We start from the raw sequence: 15,228 nt of genomic DNA, 5'->3' as shown, positions 1-15,228 counted from the left end.
TATCAGCCTGTCAGTTGTTCGGAGCTGTCAAATTTTGCGTTTAACTGACAGGCCGATATCGTACGGCGGACTGTTAATCAGTGGGTCCCTGTATTCAAGTGCCCTGATAATACAGGATTACATAAGTTAACTGTCTTGATAACACTTGTTTGTTAGGTATATATTGGGTTTTTTGTTGTTATGTCACAATTCTGGGATTCGCTCTCGTTAGGTAGAGGTACAGTACTAGCAATGCACGCACGAGAACTTTCCAAAGTTGCGAAACTTTCCACATGAGAAATTCTCGGTAACTTCTGAGAATGTTCTCGAGAACGAGAATTTATTTATTTATCGTAGTTTATACCTTGAATATTCACGATAGTTTAGCTGTAGTCCTTACCCCCAGAAAATTCCGACTTTTGGTCGTCCGCTTCCGGTCAGAAAAATGTATGACGGCCCGGCCAAACGGTCAGACTTAGGTGGGGGGTGCTCGACCAAATGTCATAGAGGGACCCTGGTAGTTTTTGACGCCGCCATTTTTTTTCAATATGGCCGACTTTTTTTTTTACTTTTTTAATTTTGTCCTAGTGCGCTGAAATTTTGGTCACGGAATCTCGGGGTCCCCTAGATACTTATGAAAAATTTTTTTATGGAAAAATGCTACAATTGCGGGAAAACTGGCCACTTTTATTTTGTATGGCAACTTTTAAACGGTGCGTGATAGGTGGGGGGTGCTCGACCAAATGTCATAGAGAGTCCCGAGACAAAACAATCTGCATTAAAAACAAACAAAATGGCCGACTTTTTTTTTAATTTTTTTCAAGTTGGTCCGAGCGCGCTGAGATTTGGCATGGCGGGAGATAGAGGCCTCTAGATTCTAATGAAACAAAAAAAAATTTGGAAAATATTGTCGAAAGCCGAAATGTTCTCGGATATACAGTGAGAATTTAAGCAACTTATTGGTAAATTTATCACATCAACAAAATAGCTAACTGTAATAGACAATAATATATGCATAATAACATTTAGTTTTAAGTTATGCCTATTTAAACTTTATTTCAAGTATATTATCTTGTTTAAACAATAATTTCCATGTTGCAGGAATGTTCTGAGAACATTCTCGAGAACGTTTCCGCTTTTTGGGAATGTTCTGCAATTTGTACATTGCTATACAGTACCTAAGTCGCAGAGAACTGACCCCCTCAATAAAAATTTGTTCGCAGGGGGTCAGTTATCTTAGCAGCTTACTGTACTCCTAAAAATATGTAAAGGTAGTTTTTAACCATTCAGTTTAAGTATGTTGTTATCTACATAGCTCTGATATAGCTGCGCACGTAACTGTCACTTCAAGTGAAGGTTACTTGATACTGTCATATGGCCCTTTAAATTTTTGACGTAACTAGTTACGTAATATGTTTATTATAGGTCAGGGTGTCGCCTTTAATTCTTGAACCTGCCCAAAAAAACGCGATCGACCGCGTCCTCTTTCCCCTTCGACCTTACCAACTACTATCAGCTTTTCTAAGCTATCCGGGTCTCTCACGAGCGATGTGTCCGAAATACGTAAGGATTCTCTGATAACAGATAGTGGACAGCAACCACAAGGTTATTCCGAGCTCCTTTGGTATCCATGGACACGTTGGTCCGGCGTGCGGTCCAGGTAATTCGCAGCATACGTCTCCAACACCACATCTCAAACTTGCTCTATTCCACGGCCTTAGGAGTCTAAACTTAATGAAATTTCCCTGTTTCAGCTCTCCTGCTCCTCCTCGGCGTACTCCTTGGAACATGGGTGGTCTACGGCGTGGTCCGCTTCATCATGTCCAGGGTCTGGCGGACTGGGAAGCTGCGGTACGGAGACAAGGAGCTGGCCATCCAGCAGCGGCTGCGGGCGCTCGACACCTTCCGAGGGTTTGTAAATTATATTTCCATCTGTGATTTGTAGACCTCGTGAACCCCAAGGCACTGCCACTTTGAAAATTTTTGATCAACTGAATCGACCAAAAAGTTCTATCATTTTCGAAACTACTAACTAAATTTCACCAGAACCGGCTGCGAAACGCGATCTGTAGCCTCGTAAGACCCACCAATCACCATATAAAGTTTTAATTTGAACCTTATTCTATAAGAAAATTAGAACGAGTTTTGTTCGTTTTAAAAAGCAAATGCTACTTTATTTGGTTCATGAAAGGTTCAAATTAGAATACACGAATATGTACATTGTAATGTAAATACATTTAGGCCCCCCCCCCCCCACATCTAGCGTCTTTCGAGCGTCGGCGTCTACAATTCTATGGCCGCTGCTCGACGCAACGTCGACGCAACTGCGCAGCGACGTCATTTTCCATAGCGCTGGCCAGACGCCGACGCTCGAAAGACGCTAGATGTGGGGGGGGCCCTTAGTCTCAGGAGGGTAGAGGAGAAAAGTCCGAATATACGATTTTACTTTTCTGTTTAAGCTGAAACGAAGGTGCTTCGTAGTATAAATTTAATCTAAAGAATGTTGATTTTGCGTGCGTCCGAGGGCAAGGGCAGCATTCGCTCAATGTAACCCTTAGATTGTTTCCTCTCATGTGTTAGGTTTGGATACGGACGCATGCTAAATGTCACCATTGTCCCTCTTGGACGAGCAAGTAGCGAATATACCTACATATGTGTCGCTGCCAAGGGTGTCATGTTCGTGCCAACTTATCGGAGTTTAATCGAAATTTTTGTCCACAGCATGGCCATAGTGTTCATGATCTTTGTGAACGATGGCGCCGGCGGCTACTGGTGGCTCGAGCACGCTACGTGGAACGGGCTGACGGCAGGGGATCTCGTCTTCCCTTCATTCCTGTGGATCATGGGGGTGTGCATACCTCTGTCCGTCAAGGGAGCTTTTGCTAAGGGAGTACCGAGGTGGAAGATCTTCTTGCATATTGTCAGGGTAAGTTAGCTGGAATTTTTTACATAAATACGGACGATAATTTTGCGTGATAACGTCATGCGTTTGCGTCATGTGTTTTGCGTGGCAACATGTTGAGATGGGGCCATTTCGTGGCACTTTAATCTTATTTTGTGTTTTCTTGTATAATGTATTGTACCGATTGTTTGTGCTTACGAATAAATCAATTCTATTCTATTCTATAAGAAAACATTGATGAAAAATTACATACTTTGGCCGTAACGTTACCATGGAGATTTGTCCACAAGGTTACCATGGAGATCTGTCCACAACGTGACACTTTTTCGTGCATGCTACCGGTGTTCATCGATTTACGTCAAAACCTGGTGTACTTGAGGGTTAAAACGGTTTTCATACATCTCTGTCCATGAAAGGAATACTGCGGGGCAAAGTGAATCCTTACTGAGTCCCTTAAGGGGTCATCCATTAATTACGTCACACGAATTTCTAGGTTTTTTTACCCCTCCCCCCCTCCTTGTCACACTTGGTCACATTTGGCAAACCCCTCCCATACAACCATTTCCAGTCGCCGTTACGACACGGTGTAGACACATCTTGTGTCGACACCGTCTGTTTCGGTCACAATTCCAGTCGCAGAGTCGTCGCCGTGTCGACACAGTTACCAGAAATGGGGAAGGGTCGACACATGACACAAAGTGACATAAAGTGTGGTCGCCGTGTGCACACATTGTTTCGGGTTTGCGACTACTTTATGCCAAAATCATTCGTTCATTCGTTCATTTTGTTCCTGTCAAATGGAAACTGTCAGATGGAAAAATAGTTAAATAAAAATAAGTGACATTAATACGCCATCTCTAAAACGGATTACAAGACGTAATTATATATTGTTTGCATTTATATTACAATAGGACTTAAATTATTATGGGGAATTAAACTGCTCGAGTGATTTGATAAACTAAGTGTAATATAATCAACGCGCCACCACATTGTTTTAGTTTAGCCGGAAATGAAATTGTTTACTTCTCAGTGCCTGTGTTCATAATTATATTATTTGATTCATTTTTAGTACTTCGATGCGTATACTATACTTAAATAACAGAAATAACGCTTTACATACTACGAAACTTGTTAATTATGATGTATAAATATGGTTTAAGGCTGAGAAATATTGCAGTCACAAAGTAGTCGCAAATGTTTCGACTTTGTGTCGACTCTGTGTAGACACATGACACGCGCTGTCAAAAGTAATAACAAAGTTACTGGATTTGCAAAATGGCTCCTTGTGTTCATTTGTTTTCAGATATTCTCAAAGTGTAAAAATGCCGTGGTCAGAGATGGGACTTAATAGATACTGTTTATTCGACTAATTAATGGAATAAAAAAAGTTAATCCTCAAATTTTAATCGCGATTAGTTTAGTCGACCTAACATAGATTGAAATTGAATTAATCTGAATATTAATCGAATAAATTATCGATTATTATAAATCTCGGTTGGAAGTTGACAGGGGGCCATTTTTGTACGTAAAAATAATAGAAATGTCTTGCATGCAAAAAAATAATAGAAAAGTCGAGATGGGTGTCGATTTATAGGTTTTAGGGAGTGCCGATTTCGAAAATGATGACCATTTTGGAATCCAAAATGGCGGCCATGCACTGTGTCATAAAAGTCGTCATGGATGTCGTTTTATACGTTTTAGGGGGCCCCGCTTTCGAAAATGATGACCATTTTGGAATCCAGAATGGCGGCCATGCACTGTGTCATAAAAGTCGTCATGGGTATCGTTTTATAGGTTTTGGGGGGCGCAGATTTAGAAAATGATGACCATTTTGAAATCCAGAATGGCGGCCATGCACTATGTCATAAAAGTCGTCATGGGTGTCGTTTTATAGGGTTTAGGGGGCGCAGATTTCGAAAACGATGACCATTTTGGATTCCAAGATTGCGGCCATGCACTATGTCATAAAAGTCGTCATGGATGTCGTTTTATAGGTTTTAGGGGGCCCCACTTTCGAAAATGATGACCATTTTGGAATCCAGAATGGCGGCCATGCACTATGTCATAAAAGTCGTCATGGGTATCGTTTTATAGGTTTTGGGGGGCGCAGATTTAGAAAATGATGACCATTCCAAAATGGTGGCCATGCACTATGTCATAAAAGTCGTCATGGATGTCGTTTTATAGGTTTTAGGGGGCCCCGATTTAGAAAATGATGACCATTTTGAAATCCAAAATGGCGGCCATGCACTATGTCATAAAAGTTGTCATGGGTGTCGTTTTATAGGTTTTGGGGGGCACAAATTTAGAAAATGATGTCCATTTTGGATTCCAAAATAGTGGCCATGCACTATGTCATAAAAGTCGTCATGGATGTCGTTTTATAGGTTTTAGGGGGCCCCGATTTAGAAAATGATGACCATTTTGAAATCCAAAATGGCGGCCATGCACTATGTCATAAAAGTCGTCATGGGTGTCGTTTTATAGGTTTTAGGGGGCGCAGATTTCGAAAACGATGACCATTTTGGATTCCAAGATGGCGGCAATGCAATATGTCATAAAAGTCGTCATGGCTGTCGTTTTATAGGTTTTAGGGGGCCCCACTTTCGAAAATGATGACCATTTTGGAATCCAGAATGGCGGCCATGCACTATGTCATGAAAGTTAACATGAGTGTCGTTTTATAGGTTTTGGGGGGCGCAGATTTCGAAAACGATAACCATTTTCGATTCCAAAATGGCGGCCATGCACTATGTCATAAAAGTCGTTTTATAGGTTTTAGGGGGCCCCGATTTAGAAAATGATGACCATTTTGAAATCCAAAATGGCGGCCATGCACTGTCATAAAAGTTGTCATGGGTGTCGTTTTATAGGTTTTGGGGGGCGCAGATTTAGAAAATGATGACCATTTTGGATTCCAAAATGGTGGCCATGCACTATGTCATAAAAGTCGTCATGGATGTCGTTTTATAGGTTTTAGGGGGCCCCGATTTAGAAAATGATGACCATTTTGAAATCCAAAATGGCGGCCATGCACTATGTCATAAAAGTCGTCATGGATGTCGTTTTGTAGGTTTTAGGGGACGCAGATTTCGAAAATGATGGCCATTTTGGAATCCAAAATGGCGGCCACTCACTATGTCATAAAAGTTGTCATGGGTGTCGTTTTATAGGTTTTGGGGGGCGCAGATTTAGAAAATGATGACCATTTTGGATTCCAAAATGGTGGCCATGCACTATGTCATAAAAGTCGTCATGGATGTCGTTTTGTAGGTTTTAGGGGACGCAGATTTCGAAAATGATGGCCATTTTGGAATCCAAAATGGCGGCCACGCACTATGTCATAAAAGTTGTCACGGGTGTCGTTTTATAGGTTTTAGGGAGTGCAGAATTCGAAAATGATGACCATTTTGGATTCCAAGATGTCTGCCGTGCACTTTGTCATATAAGCCGTCATAGATGTTGATTTATAGGTGTTAGGAAGAGCAGATTTCGAAAATGATGACCATGACCAACAAAACTTGTCGTTGGTGTCGTTTTATAGGTTTTGGGGGGCGCAGATTTAGAAAATGATGACCATTTTGGATTCCAAAATGGTGGCCATGCACTATGTCATAAAAGTCGTCATGGGTGTCGTTTTATAGGTATTGGGGGGCGCAGATTTCGAAAACGATGACCATTTTGGATTCCAAGATGGCGGCCATGCACTATGTCATAAAAGTCGTCATGGATGTCGTTTTGTAGGTTTTAGGGGACGCAGATTTCGAAAATGATGGCCATTTTGGAATCCAAAATTGCGGCCACGCACTATGTCATAAAAGTCGTCATGGATGTCGTTTTGTAGGTTTTAGGGGACGCAGATTTCGAAAATGATGGCCATTTTGGAATCCAAAATTGCGGCCACGCACTATGTCATAAAAGTTGTCATGGGTGTCGTTTTATAGGTTTTAGGGAGCGCAGATTTCGAAAATAATAACTATTTGGGAATCGAAGATGGCGGCCATGAACTATGTTAAAAGTCGACATGGATGTCGTTTTGTTTGTCATGGTCATCATTATCAAAATCTGCTCTTCCTAACACCTATAAATCAACATCTATGACGGCTTATATGACAAAGTGCACGGCAGACATCTTGGAATCCAAAATGGTCATCATTTTTGATTCCAAGATGGCGGCCATGCACTATGTCATAAAAGTCGTCATGGGTGTCGTTTTATAGGTATTGGGGGGCGCAGATTTCGAAAACGATGACCATTTTGGATTCCAAGATGGCGGCCATGCACTATGTCATAAAAGTCGTCATGGATGTCGTTTTGTAGGTTTTAGGGGACGCAGATTTCGAAAATGATGGCCATTTTGGAATCCAAAATTGCGGCCACGCACTATGTCATAAAAGTTGTCATGGGTGTCGTTTTATCGGTTTTAGGGGGCCCTGATTTCGAAAATGATGACCATTTTGGAATCCAAAATGGCGGCCATGCAGTATGTCATTAAAGTCGTCATGGCTGTCGTTTTATAGGTTTTAGGGAGCGCAGATTTCGAAAATAATAACTATTTGGGAATCGAAGATGGCGGCCATGAACTATGTTAAAAGTCGACATGGATGTCGTTTTGTTTGTCATGGTCATCATTATCAAAATCTGCTCTTCCTAACACCTATAAATCAACATCTATGACGGCTTATATGACAAAGTGCACGGCAGACATCTTGGAATCCAAAATGGTCATCATTTTCGAATTCTGCACTCCCTAAAACCTATAAAACGATATCCATGACGACTTTTATGACAAAGTGCACGGCACACATCTTGGATTCCAAACTGGTCATCATTTTCGAAATCGGCACTTCCTAAAACCTATAAAACGATATTCATGACGACTTTTCTGACAAAATACGTAGCGGCCATCTTGGATTATAAAATGATCATCGTTTTCGAATTCTGCACTCCCTAAAACCTATAAATCGACATCCGTGACGACGCAAGTTATCTTTATTTTCAGATCTAACAAATTGCTACAGAATACAAAGGACAAAAAAAGAAGCGAGGAGGTAATGAAACAAGCAAACATACAGATGATTCCTCGACGCAATTGGATGCTTCTTAAATTGTGTCCAGATTTATTTGTCATAAAAGTTTTTATTTTTCACGTATTACTCTCACAAGTTCCGTGACATTTCGACCTTGTAATTTTTTAAGTAAATGGTTTTGTTTATCTGTGAGGATCTCACTAGAATAATATAATCAAGGTATGTTTATTAGAGATGTACCGACTAGTCGCCGACTAGTCGGGAAAGCCGACTATCCGGCCATATTTGTAGTCGGCGATTAGTCGGCGACTAGTCGGCAAAAGTAGCCGATTAGTCGGCACTTTATAAGTGAAAGAAAAACAGAAAAAAAGAAACCAACAGTCAATATTTTCGATATGTTTTATGTCTATTTTACCAAAATACCTATTCAGGGTGTGAAAACTGTTGTTCATATAATTGACCGTTTGGTCGTTATCGTATGGTGGTGGGCTGGTGTATTCCTCTACAGGTCGATCTCAACTGATTCTCGTGTAATTTTATGGCCAAGTTTTATACTTAAAGGATTTTATTATAATTCAGTTTTTGTTTTTTTTTTAATGGTGGAGCCATGGTGGTGGTGGTTAATGTAATTGCAAAATTTAGAGACTTATAAACAGGGCACGTTGCTCATAAAGACGCTGACCACAGGGGATAGGTTCTTAACTGGCAACTACGTACGAGAAATAGAGCCTTGGAAATACCTCCTACAAGTTGTACCTACTGACGGTCTGCTCAGGATCGCAAAATAAAAGAAAGACAAAAATTGAACGAGGATTCTTGTGATAGGTCTTTGAACCTGTCGAGAACACCTTTTAGCCAAGCTAATATATGAATAGCGCAACCAAAAGAGCAAAACTATTGTTTTTCACCTGAACTTATACGAAACTAACGCTACGTCTTACGTAGGCGAACAACGCGCGAACGCGGCGCGGCGCCTGACATTCGCGTGCAAATCGCGCCGCACCGCGTTCGCAACGAGATCGCTTACGCTACGTCTTACGTAGGCGAACAACGCGCGAACGCGGCGCGGCGCGGCGAAATCAATCCTTTGATGCCCATAGAAGTGTCCTACGTAAGCGATCTCGTTGCGAACGCGGTGCGGCGCGATTTGCACGCGAATGTCAGGCGGCGCGGCGCGGCGCGGCGCGGCGGCGGCCGCTTTCGCCGCTTTCGCCGCGCCGCGTTTGCGCGTTGTTCGCCTACGTAAAGCCCGCTCCACACTCGTGCGTGAATCGCGGCGCGAAGCCGCGAACGCGAGTCTGGAGTCGATTTCGCATATCAGCGAACTAGACTCCACACTCGCGTTCGCGGCTTCGCCCGCGATTCACGCGCATAGTCTGGAGGGCGCTTAAGACGTAGCGTTACGTAGGACACTTCTATGGGCATCAAAGGATTGATTTCGCCGCGCCGCGCCGCGCCGCGTTCGCGCGTTGTTCGCCTACGTAAGACGTAGCGTTATGATTTGGCCGACTAGCCGACTAGTCGGCCGACTAATCGGCCATTCGAGCGCCGATTAGTCGGCTAGTCGGCTAGTCGGCCAAATCAATAGTCGGTACATCACTAATGTTTATATTTGATAATTGAAATAGTAACGCAAAAAAAAATTATATTTGTGTCTTATAATCCTACCGAAGACTTTTATTTTTCCTTTTCCTTCTACACAAGTTTGGTCAAGTAATAAGAATTTAGGGCTCTCAATTTTATTTTGACTTCTACAACAGTAAAGCTACGAGGCCATGTTTGGTATCGTTTTCGTATAAATTCGCAGTACCAAATTTAGTTATGGTATCACATTGACACCATTCCAAAGTAAAAACATATAAACTTACTTTCTCTTAAACTCCTCTTCACGCTTAAACTGCTGAACAGTTTTAATTTAAATTTAGTACACATATATTTTGAGTCCCGAGACAGGACATAATAAGTTATCTCAAAAATCATCCTTCAAAGGTGTGAAATGAGGTGTAGGGGGGAATTCAGAATTGACTTCTTGAAGTTAATACTGTTTAAGTTTAGGTTTGAAGTCATGTTTTTTTTTATCATTTTTAACTAAATCAAAGATGTAGACCTTCCCAAATTTAATATAAATCGGTTCAGCGGTTATTGATTTCCCGTACAAATTTCCACGCCACTTTTCACACCTTCAAAAGATGATTTTGGTTATAAGATCTATCCTATGTCCTGTTCCGGGATGCAAACTATTTCTATACCAAATTTCAACGAAATCGGTTCAGCGGTTAAGCGTCAAGAGGAGTTTAAAAAAAACCGACCAAGTGCGAGTCGGACTCGCGTATTAAGGGTTCCGTACATTAAGTCCGACTCGCGCTTGACTGCACATTTCTAATAGGTTTTCCTGTCATCTATAGGTAAAGAACTATTTTGTGTATTCAGACAGACAGACATACAGACGCACGAGTGATCCTATAAGGATTCCGTTTTATGCTTTTGAGGTACGGAACCCTAAAAAGATTTTTTTAATTTTGTGGAATGGTTTCCATGTTAAATGGATTCAGCAACCCAGATTTATACGAAAACGATACCATACACGGCCTAGCACCTTCACTGATGTAGATATATCAAGATAAAATTGAGAGCCCTAAATAAACTTTCAAGAGCGGATATCTCAAAAACTATTCAACATATCGAAAAAATTGACAGAATAAACTTGTAACAAATTAAATTAACTTTCATTTTGTATAAGTGGCCATGTCGCTAAGATGCATAGTTTCCGAGATATAATCGAAAAACCGGAAAATGGGACATTCAAAGCCCCCTCTCTTCCCCCCGCTCAAGGGCTACGGCCGGGGACTTTTGATATGTTCACCTCCTAACTTGTCCAAACCAAGTTACAGAGTCAAAAATTGTGTTCCGAGCATTTCCCTCTACAACTTTTTTGAGCATTCGTTGGCTGACCTAAGTAGCTTATTGCATTTCTTTAAAAACTTTTCTGTAAAAGGTTGACGGGTGTTGGGTGTTTATATGGTTTTGGTCGATTATTATCATTTGCATCGCCCATGATGACTTACTAGAATTACTTACGAGCACACGAGACACTAATAGTAGTTTGACAAACCTTGGTTTTCAAGAGGTATTTTATATTGACATTTGCTGTCACAAATTTGCTGTCAGATTTAGTCGCAAACCGCACGCAAAGTGCACACAAATGTGTCGACACCTTGTTACGGAAAAGTGTACACACGGCGACGACACTTTGTTTCGAAACAATTCTAGACACATTGTGTGGACTCTGTTACGACACATCTGACATTTAGTTACCACTTTGATGATTCTGCGACTGGAATGGTTATATGGGCTCCCCCCTAGTGTGACGTCACATTTTTTCTACGAAATCGCCAAATCGAATTAAGTAAGTACTTACCTAAGTATTATTAATATTTTATCAAAATATTTTTGACGATATAAATATTAGTAATTTTATAACCCAAAACTGCTTAGGAAAGAAAATTAAACGAATAAAAACGATTATCGTTTTAAAAACTTGTTATTTAAATGTACAGCGAATAAAATAATTTAAATAAATTTTCGGTTACTGATGAAGTTAAAGTGACGTCACAAAGTTTGTGTCTCCCCCCTCCCCCATGTCACAATATGTCACATTTTCTTGACCCCCTCCCTCCCCCTATAGGTGTGATGTACTTAATGGATGACCCCTAACTTCAGACTCGGGTAAATCCATGTGTCAGAATATGCGATTTTGGTATTAAGGAAAGGTAATAGGGTAGATATTTGCTGAGAGGGGATGGATTTACCCGAGTTTGAAGTTAAGCGACACACTTGTCCTATCATGTAAACAAAACACTTCTCAAAGACATTACCATACTTTTCTCTGGAAATACAGAATAATCAGCACTTAAAATGTTGTATATCTACTTACCTACTTAAAGAAACTAACAAAGTATAAAGGATGACTCACGTTAGACCGGGCCGTGTCCGACCCGGAGCTTCTGGAGCTTTGTTTTCTATAGAAAGCATCACGTGATCGCCTGTTATGTCATGTGATAGTTAGGCAGATGTTTTCACAGATGTTGTATTTCTGTTGCCGCTATAAGCTATAACAACAAACACTAAAAACTCCCATACAACAAACGTGTTTTTTTTGCCGTATTTTGCTTAATGGTACGGAACCCTTCGTGCGCGAGTTCGACTCGCACTCGGCCTCTCATACATTATGGCTTAGTCAAGAGCCTTGCAGCGTAAGCTCAGGTATAATAATTACGTAATCGCAATGCGGTTCCCGGTGGTCTTATGTAAACGCTGACCGGTCCGTCAGGTTGCCAGGATGGCTCGATGACCTTTCGGAGTCTGCGTCTGCGCAACTCCGCTAAGTAATACGTGGGGCATACTAAAAATTTCTGGATTCTGATATATGTGACACTTTGTTGTTTCTAAGTGGCCAGTTCCAGGAATTTTTAGATCACAGAATAAGTAATAGTACTACCGTACAGAAAGTACACTTCCTACAAAACCGAAGTTTGACAGCCGATTCAGGGGCGAATCATTCTTTTTAATGTATGTCACTATCCCTTTCGGCTATTTATTTAGGGCTGTTCAAATTCAAGTCATTAAATAAATAAATTATAGTCAAGGCCTCATTGCATGTAGATTAGCTGTCTTTATTTCTTACTGTTCTCTGGTAACTTGTTATATAATATGCCGCGATAACATTGTAATAGGAATAACTCACAAACTCGCTATAGGTCGGTTTCTTGTCATGGGAACCTCATTGTTTAAAGATAAATGTCAGTAAAAAGTCTGCTGTAAGTAACAGTTATTTATTCCCGGGTGAACTTTTAGCGTAATATTTAAAGTAGGCTACTTCCAGGCACGACAGGACAAGGAGGTCGCAAGACGAACCGAGTGCCTGGAAGAGCTATTGGTCCATGAAGGAGCAGATGAAGGGAGATTTCCCTATATCTTTAAATAGAAGGCTTATGGACATGTGCATTCTTCCCGTCCTGACCTACGGAGCTCAGACTTGGTCTTTGACAAAAGCTCAGAAATCCAACCTTAAGGTTTGTCAGCGCGCCATGGAGCGTAGTATTCTCGGCGTTGTTGACGGATCGCATCAAAAACACTGTATTACACTCTAAAACTCAAATAGCCGACGTACCTAGCTGAAACAGCCGCCAAGCTGAAATGGGGCTGGGCGGGACACGTTTGCCGTATGGGCGATGACTTGTGGGCAAAAACAACAACCAATTGGGTCCTGGGCGTTGGCGAGATGACCTCGACGCCTTTGATAGGAAATGGTGGGAGACGGGTAAAAACCGGGATACGTGAAAAGGGAGGAGGGAGGCCTTTGCCCAGCAGTGGGACACCCTAGGGTCATATAAATAATATAAATAAATATAACGACTTCAATAATCAGGGAATCTTTTTTTAACAACCTTGACGTTTTCCTATCAACCTTACACTATAAAAACTAGGTATCAGATACATTTTTGTCGGCCACAATAATATAGGCACGCACCAGATATATTATGCACGCAATCCACTTTCGCACTTACGTCATTATAATTTCCTTATAACTGATCATTCGTATCTGATCTCTGGTACACGGTTGCCATTCGTATCGTTTTTGCAACAGTCATTGGAAATTCTTTGCGTGTCGTTAGAACTCTCTCTGCTGACTAGGTATCAGATTTTAGTTAAGTACTTATATACCTATTTGTTATTACGTATATAGGAACAACAAAACATCAAAAACATGACAAGATTTTAGCTTGAGTAAACTTTTAAGTTAATCGTCCAACAAGCGAATGCAAATTTTTAAAGCTATGAGCGGGGTGTATTTATGGAGAAGGGATACCTGCCACTGAACGTCATATTTTCATAGAAATTTGACTTTCATGATGACATGGCCACAATTTGTTATTGCAAGTTCCACGCAGAGTTAGCTTAGCCCGACTCTAACAACAATCGGCGGTCTTATCGCTACAGACCAATCTCTTCCTGACAAACTTTTGAAAGCAGATTCATTGCGGCAAATATTCAGAATTCTAAAAATAGTAATAGGTACATACTAAAGTCAGCCAGGTAATGTCGCCATCGGATATATCTGAGCGGCCAAGGTGCTCTCAAATATCTGAACACGCCTCTATTGTCAAGGCGTTAGAGCGCGTGTTCAGATATTTTTGAGCACCTTGGCCGCTCCGATATAACTGATGGTGACTGTACGTACCACATTCCTCTTGCGTAGTGAAATGTATCTCAGCAAGTGAAGACAGATTTCATACATGCTCTATGTTTGTCCATCCGTGCATGTTATATTCTAACGGTTTATACATCGATCACTTTCAAAAACTCCTATTTCAACATCTTTCGCTTTTGTAATACCAACCATGTTAAGATAGACGCAAGGTCGTATTTTGAATAAAAGAAGTTAGAAAAGTAGTTGTTATGCGATCTCACTAGAATTATTTTCAAAAACTCTTATCTATACTTCTTTCTCTTTTCTAATATGAACTTTATTAAGAATGCCGTAAGGTAGCTTTTCAAGTAGAAGAAGGTAGTAAGTTACGAAAGTAGTGATTGTCTATTAGTATGGTCTCGTTGCGGTCTTTAGTGGGTGACCGATATTTGCGTAATGATATGTGTGTGCTATTGATTTGTGAACTACAGTTATACATACAAACATACAAACTAGACTAGAGGGGCCTAGCCTTGTGACAATCGTTAATAGAAAACGCTAATCCCTGACGACCTTCGAGCAACACCGGCATCCGACATGTCGGAAGGGAGGGGCCCAAGCGATATCTCGCCGTACAAATCTTTCTGCCATTTTTCGCGGGGGGAAAGGTGCACACAGTCGCATTTCTCACACACTTACATACAAAATCCAATCTGTAATGACGACACAAATACATAGAAAATGACACACGTCAAAGACAAATCTTGCAAACCTCGATCTCTTTTTGTGTACGGACGAGTGACTAGTGTCACAACACGCACACTAACACATTTTCGTTGAAGTATGTCATTGTATTCTGAGAGATGAGAAGTCGGATTTGTCGCTCGACCGATCCGCAATTTGTACTGAGCGAGCAAAATCGATAAATCCAACAATTACTTGAGACTAAAATATAACAATTTTATTTAAATGTAATTTAACGTATGATATGTAAAAAAAAATATTACATGTGAAATGTAACACTTTCTTTTTGTAAATTTGATGTCCCCGACCTCTTTTTATAACAAAAAACCGAGCAAACAGGCATTTTTGTGCAGCTGTGTTCACGCGCGCGTCTGGACTCGGTC

At 40.9% G+C, this 15,228-nt stretch overlaps 1 protein-coding gene across 1 annotated transcript in view; it reads left to right on the top strand.

Moving 5' to 3' along the window:
* Positions 1-15,228, top strand: part of LOC134666757 (heparan-alpha-glucosaminide N-acetyltransferase) — a 57,458-nt gene that overhangs the window by 26,709 nt on the left and 15,521 nt on the right. Inside the window, exons 4-5 of the mRNA XM_063524031.1 lie at positions 1,734-1,890; positions 2,701-2,905. Coding sequence (XP_063380101.1) covers positions 1,734-1,890; positions 2,701-2,905 — 362 coding nt within the window. The remainder of the gene's footprint in view (positions 1-1,733; positions 1,891-2,700; positions 2,906-15,228) is intronic.

Source organism: Cydia fagiglandana, chromosome 8 (assembly GCF_963556715.1).
Source record: "Cydia fagiglandana chromosome 8, ilCydFagi1.1, whole genome shotgun sequence".
NCBI classification, from domain to species: domain Eukaryota; kingdom Metazoa; phylum Arthropoda; class Insecta; order Lepidoptera; family Tortricidae; genus Cydia; species Cydia fagiglandana.
The sequence above is the reverse complement of the archived record's forward strand: the minus strand, read 5'-3'. Positions and strand labels throughout refer to the sequence as shown.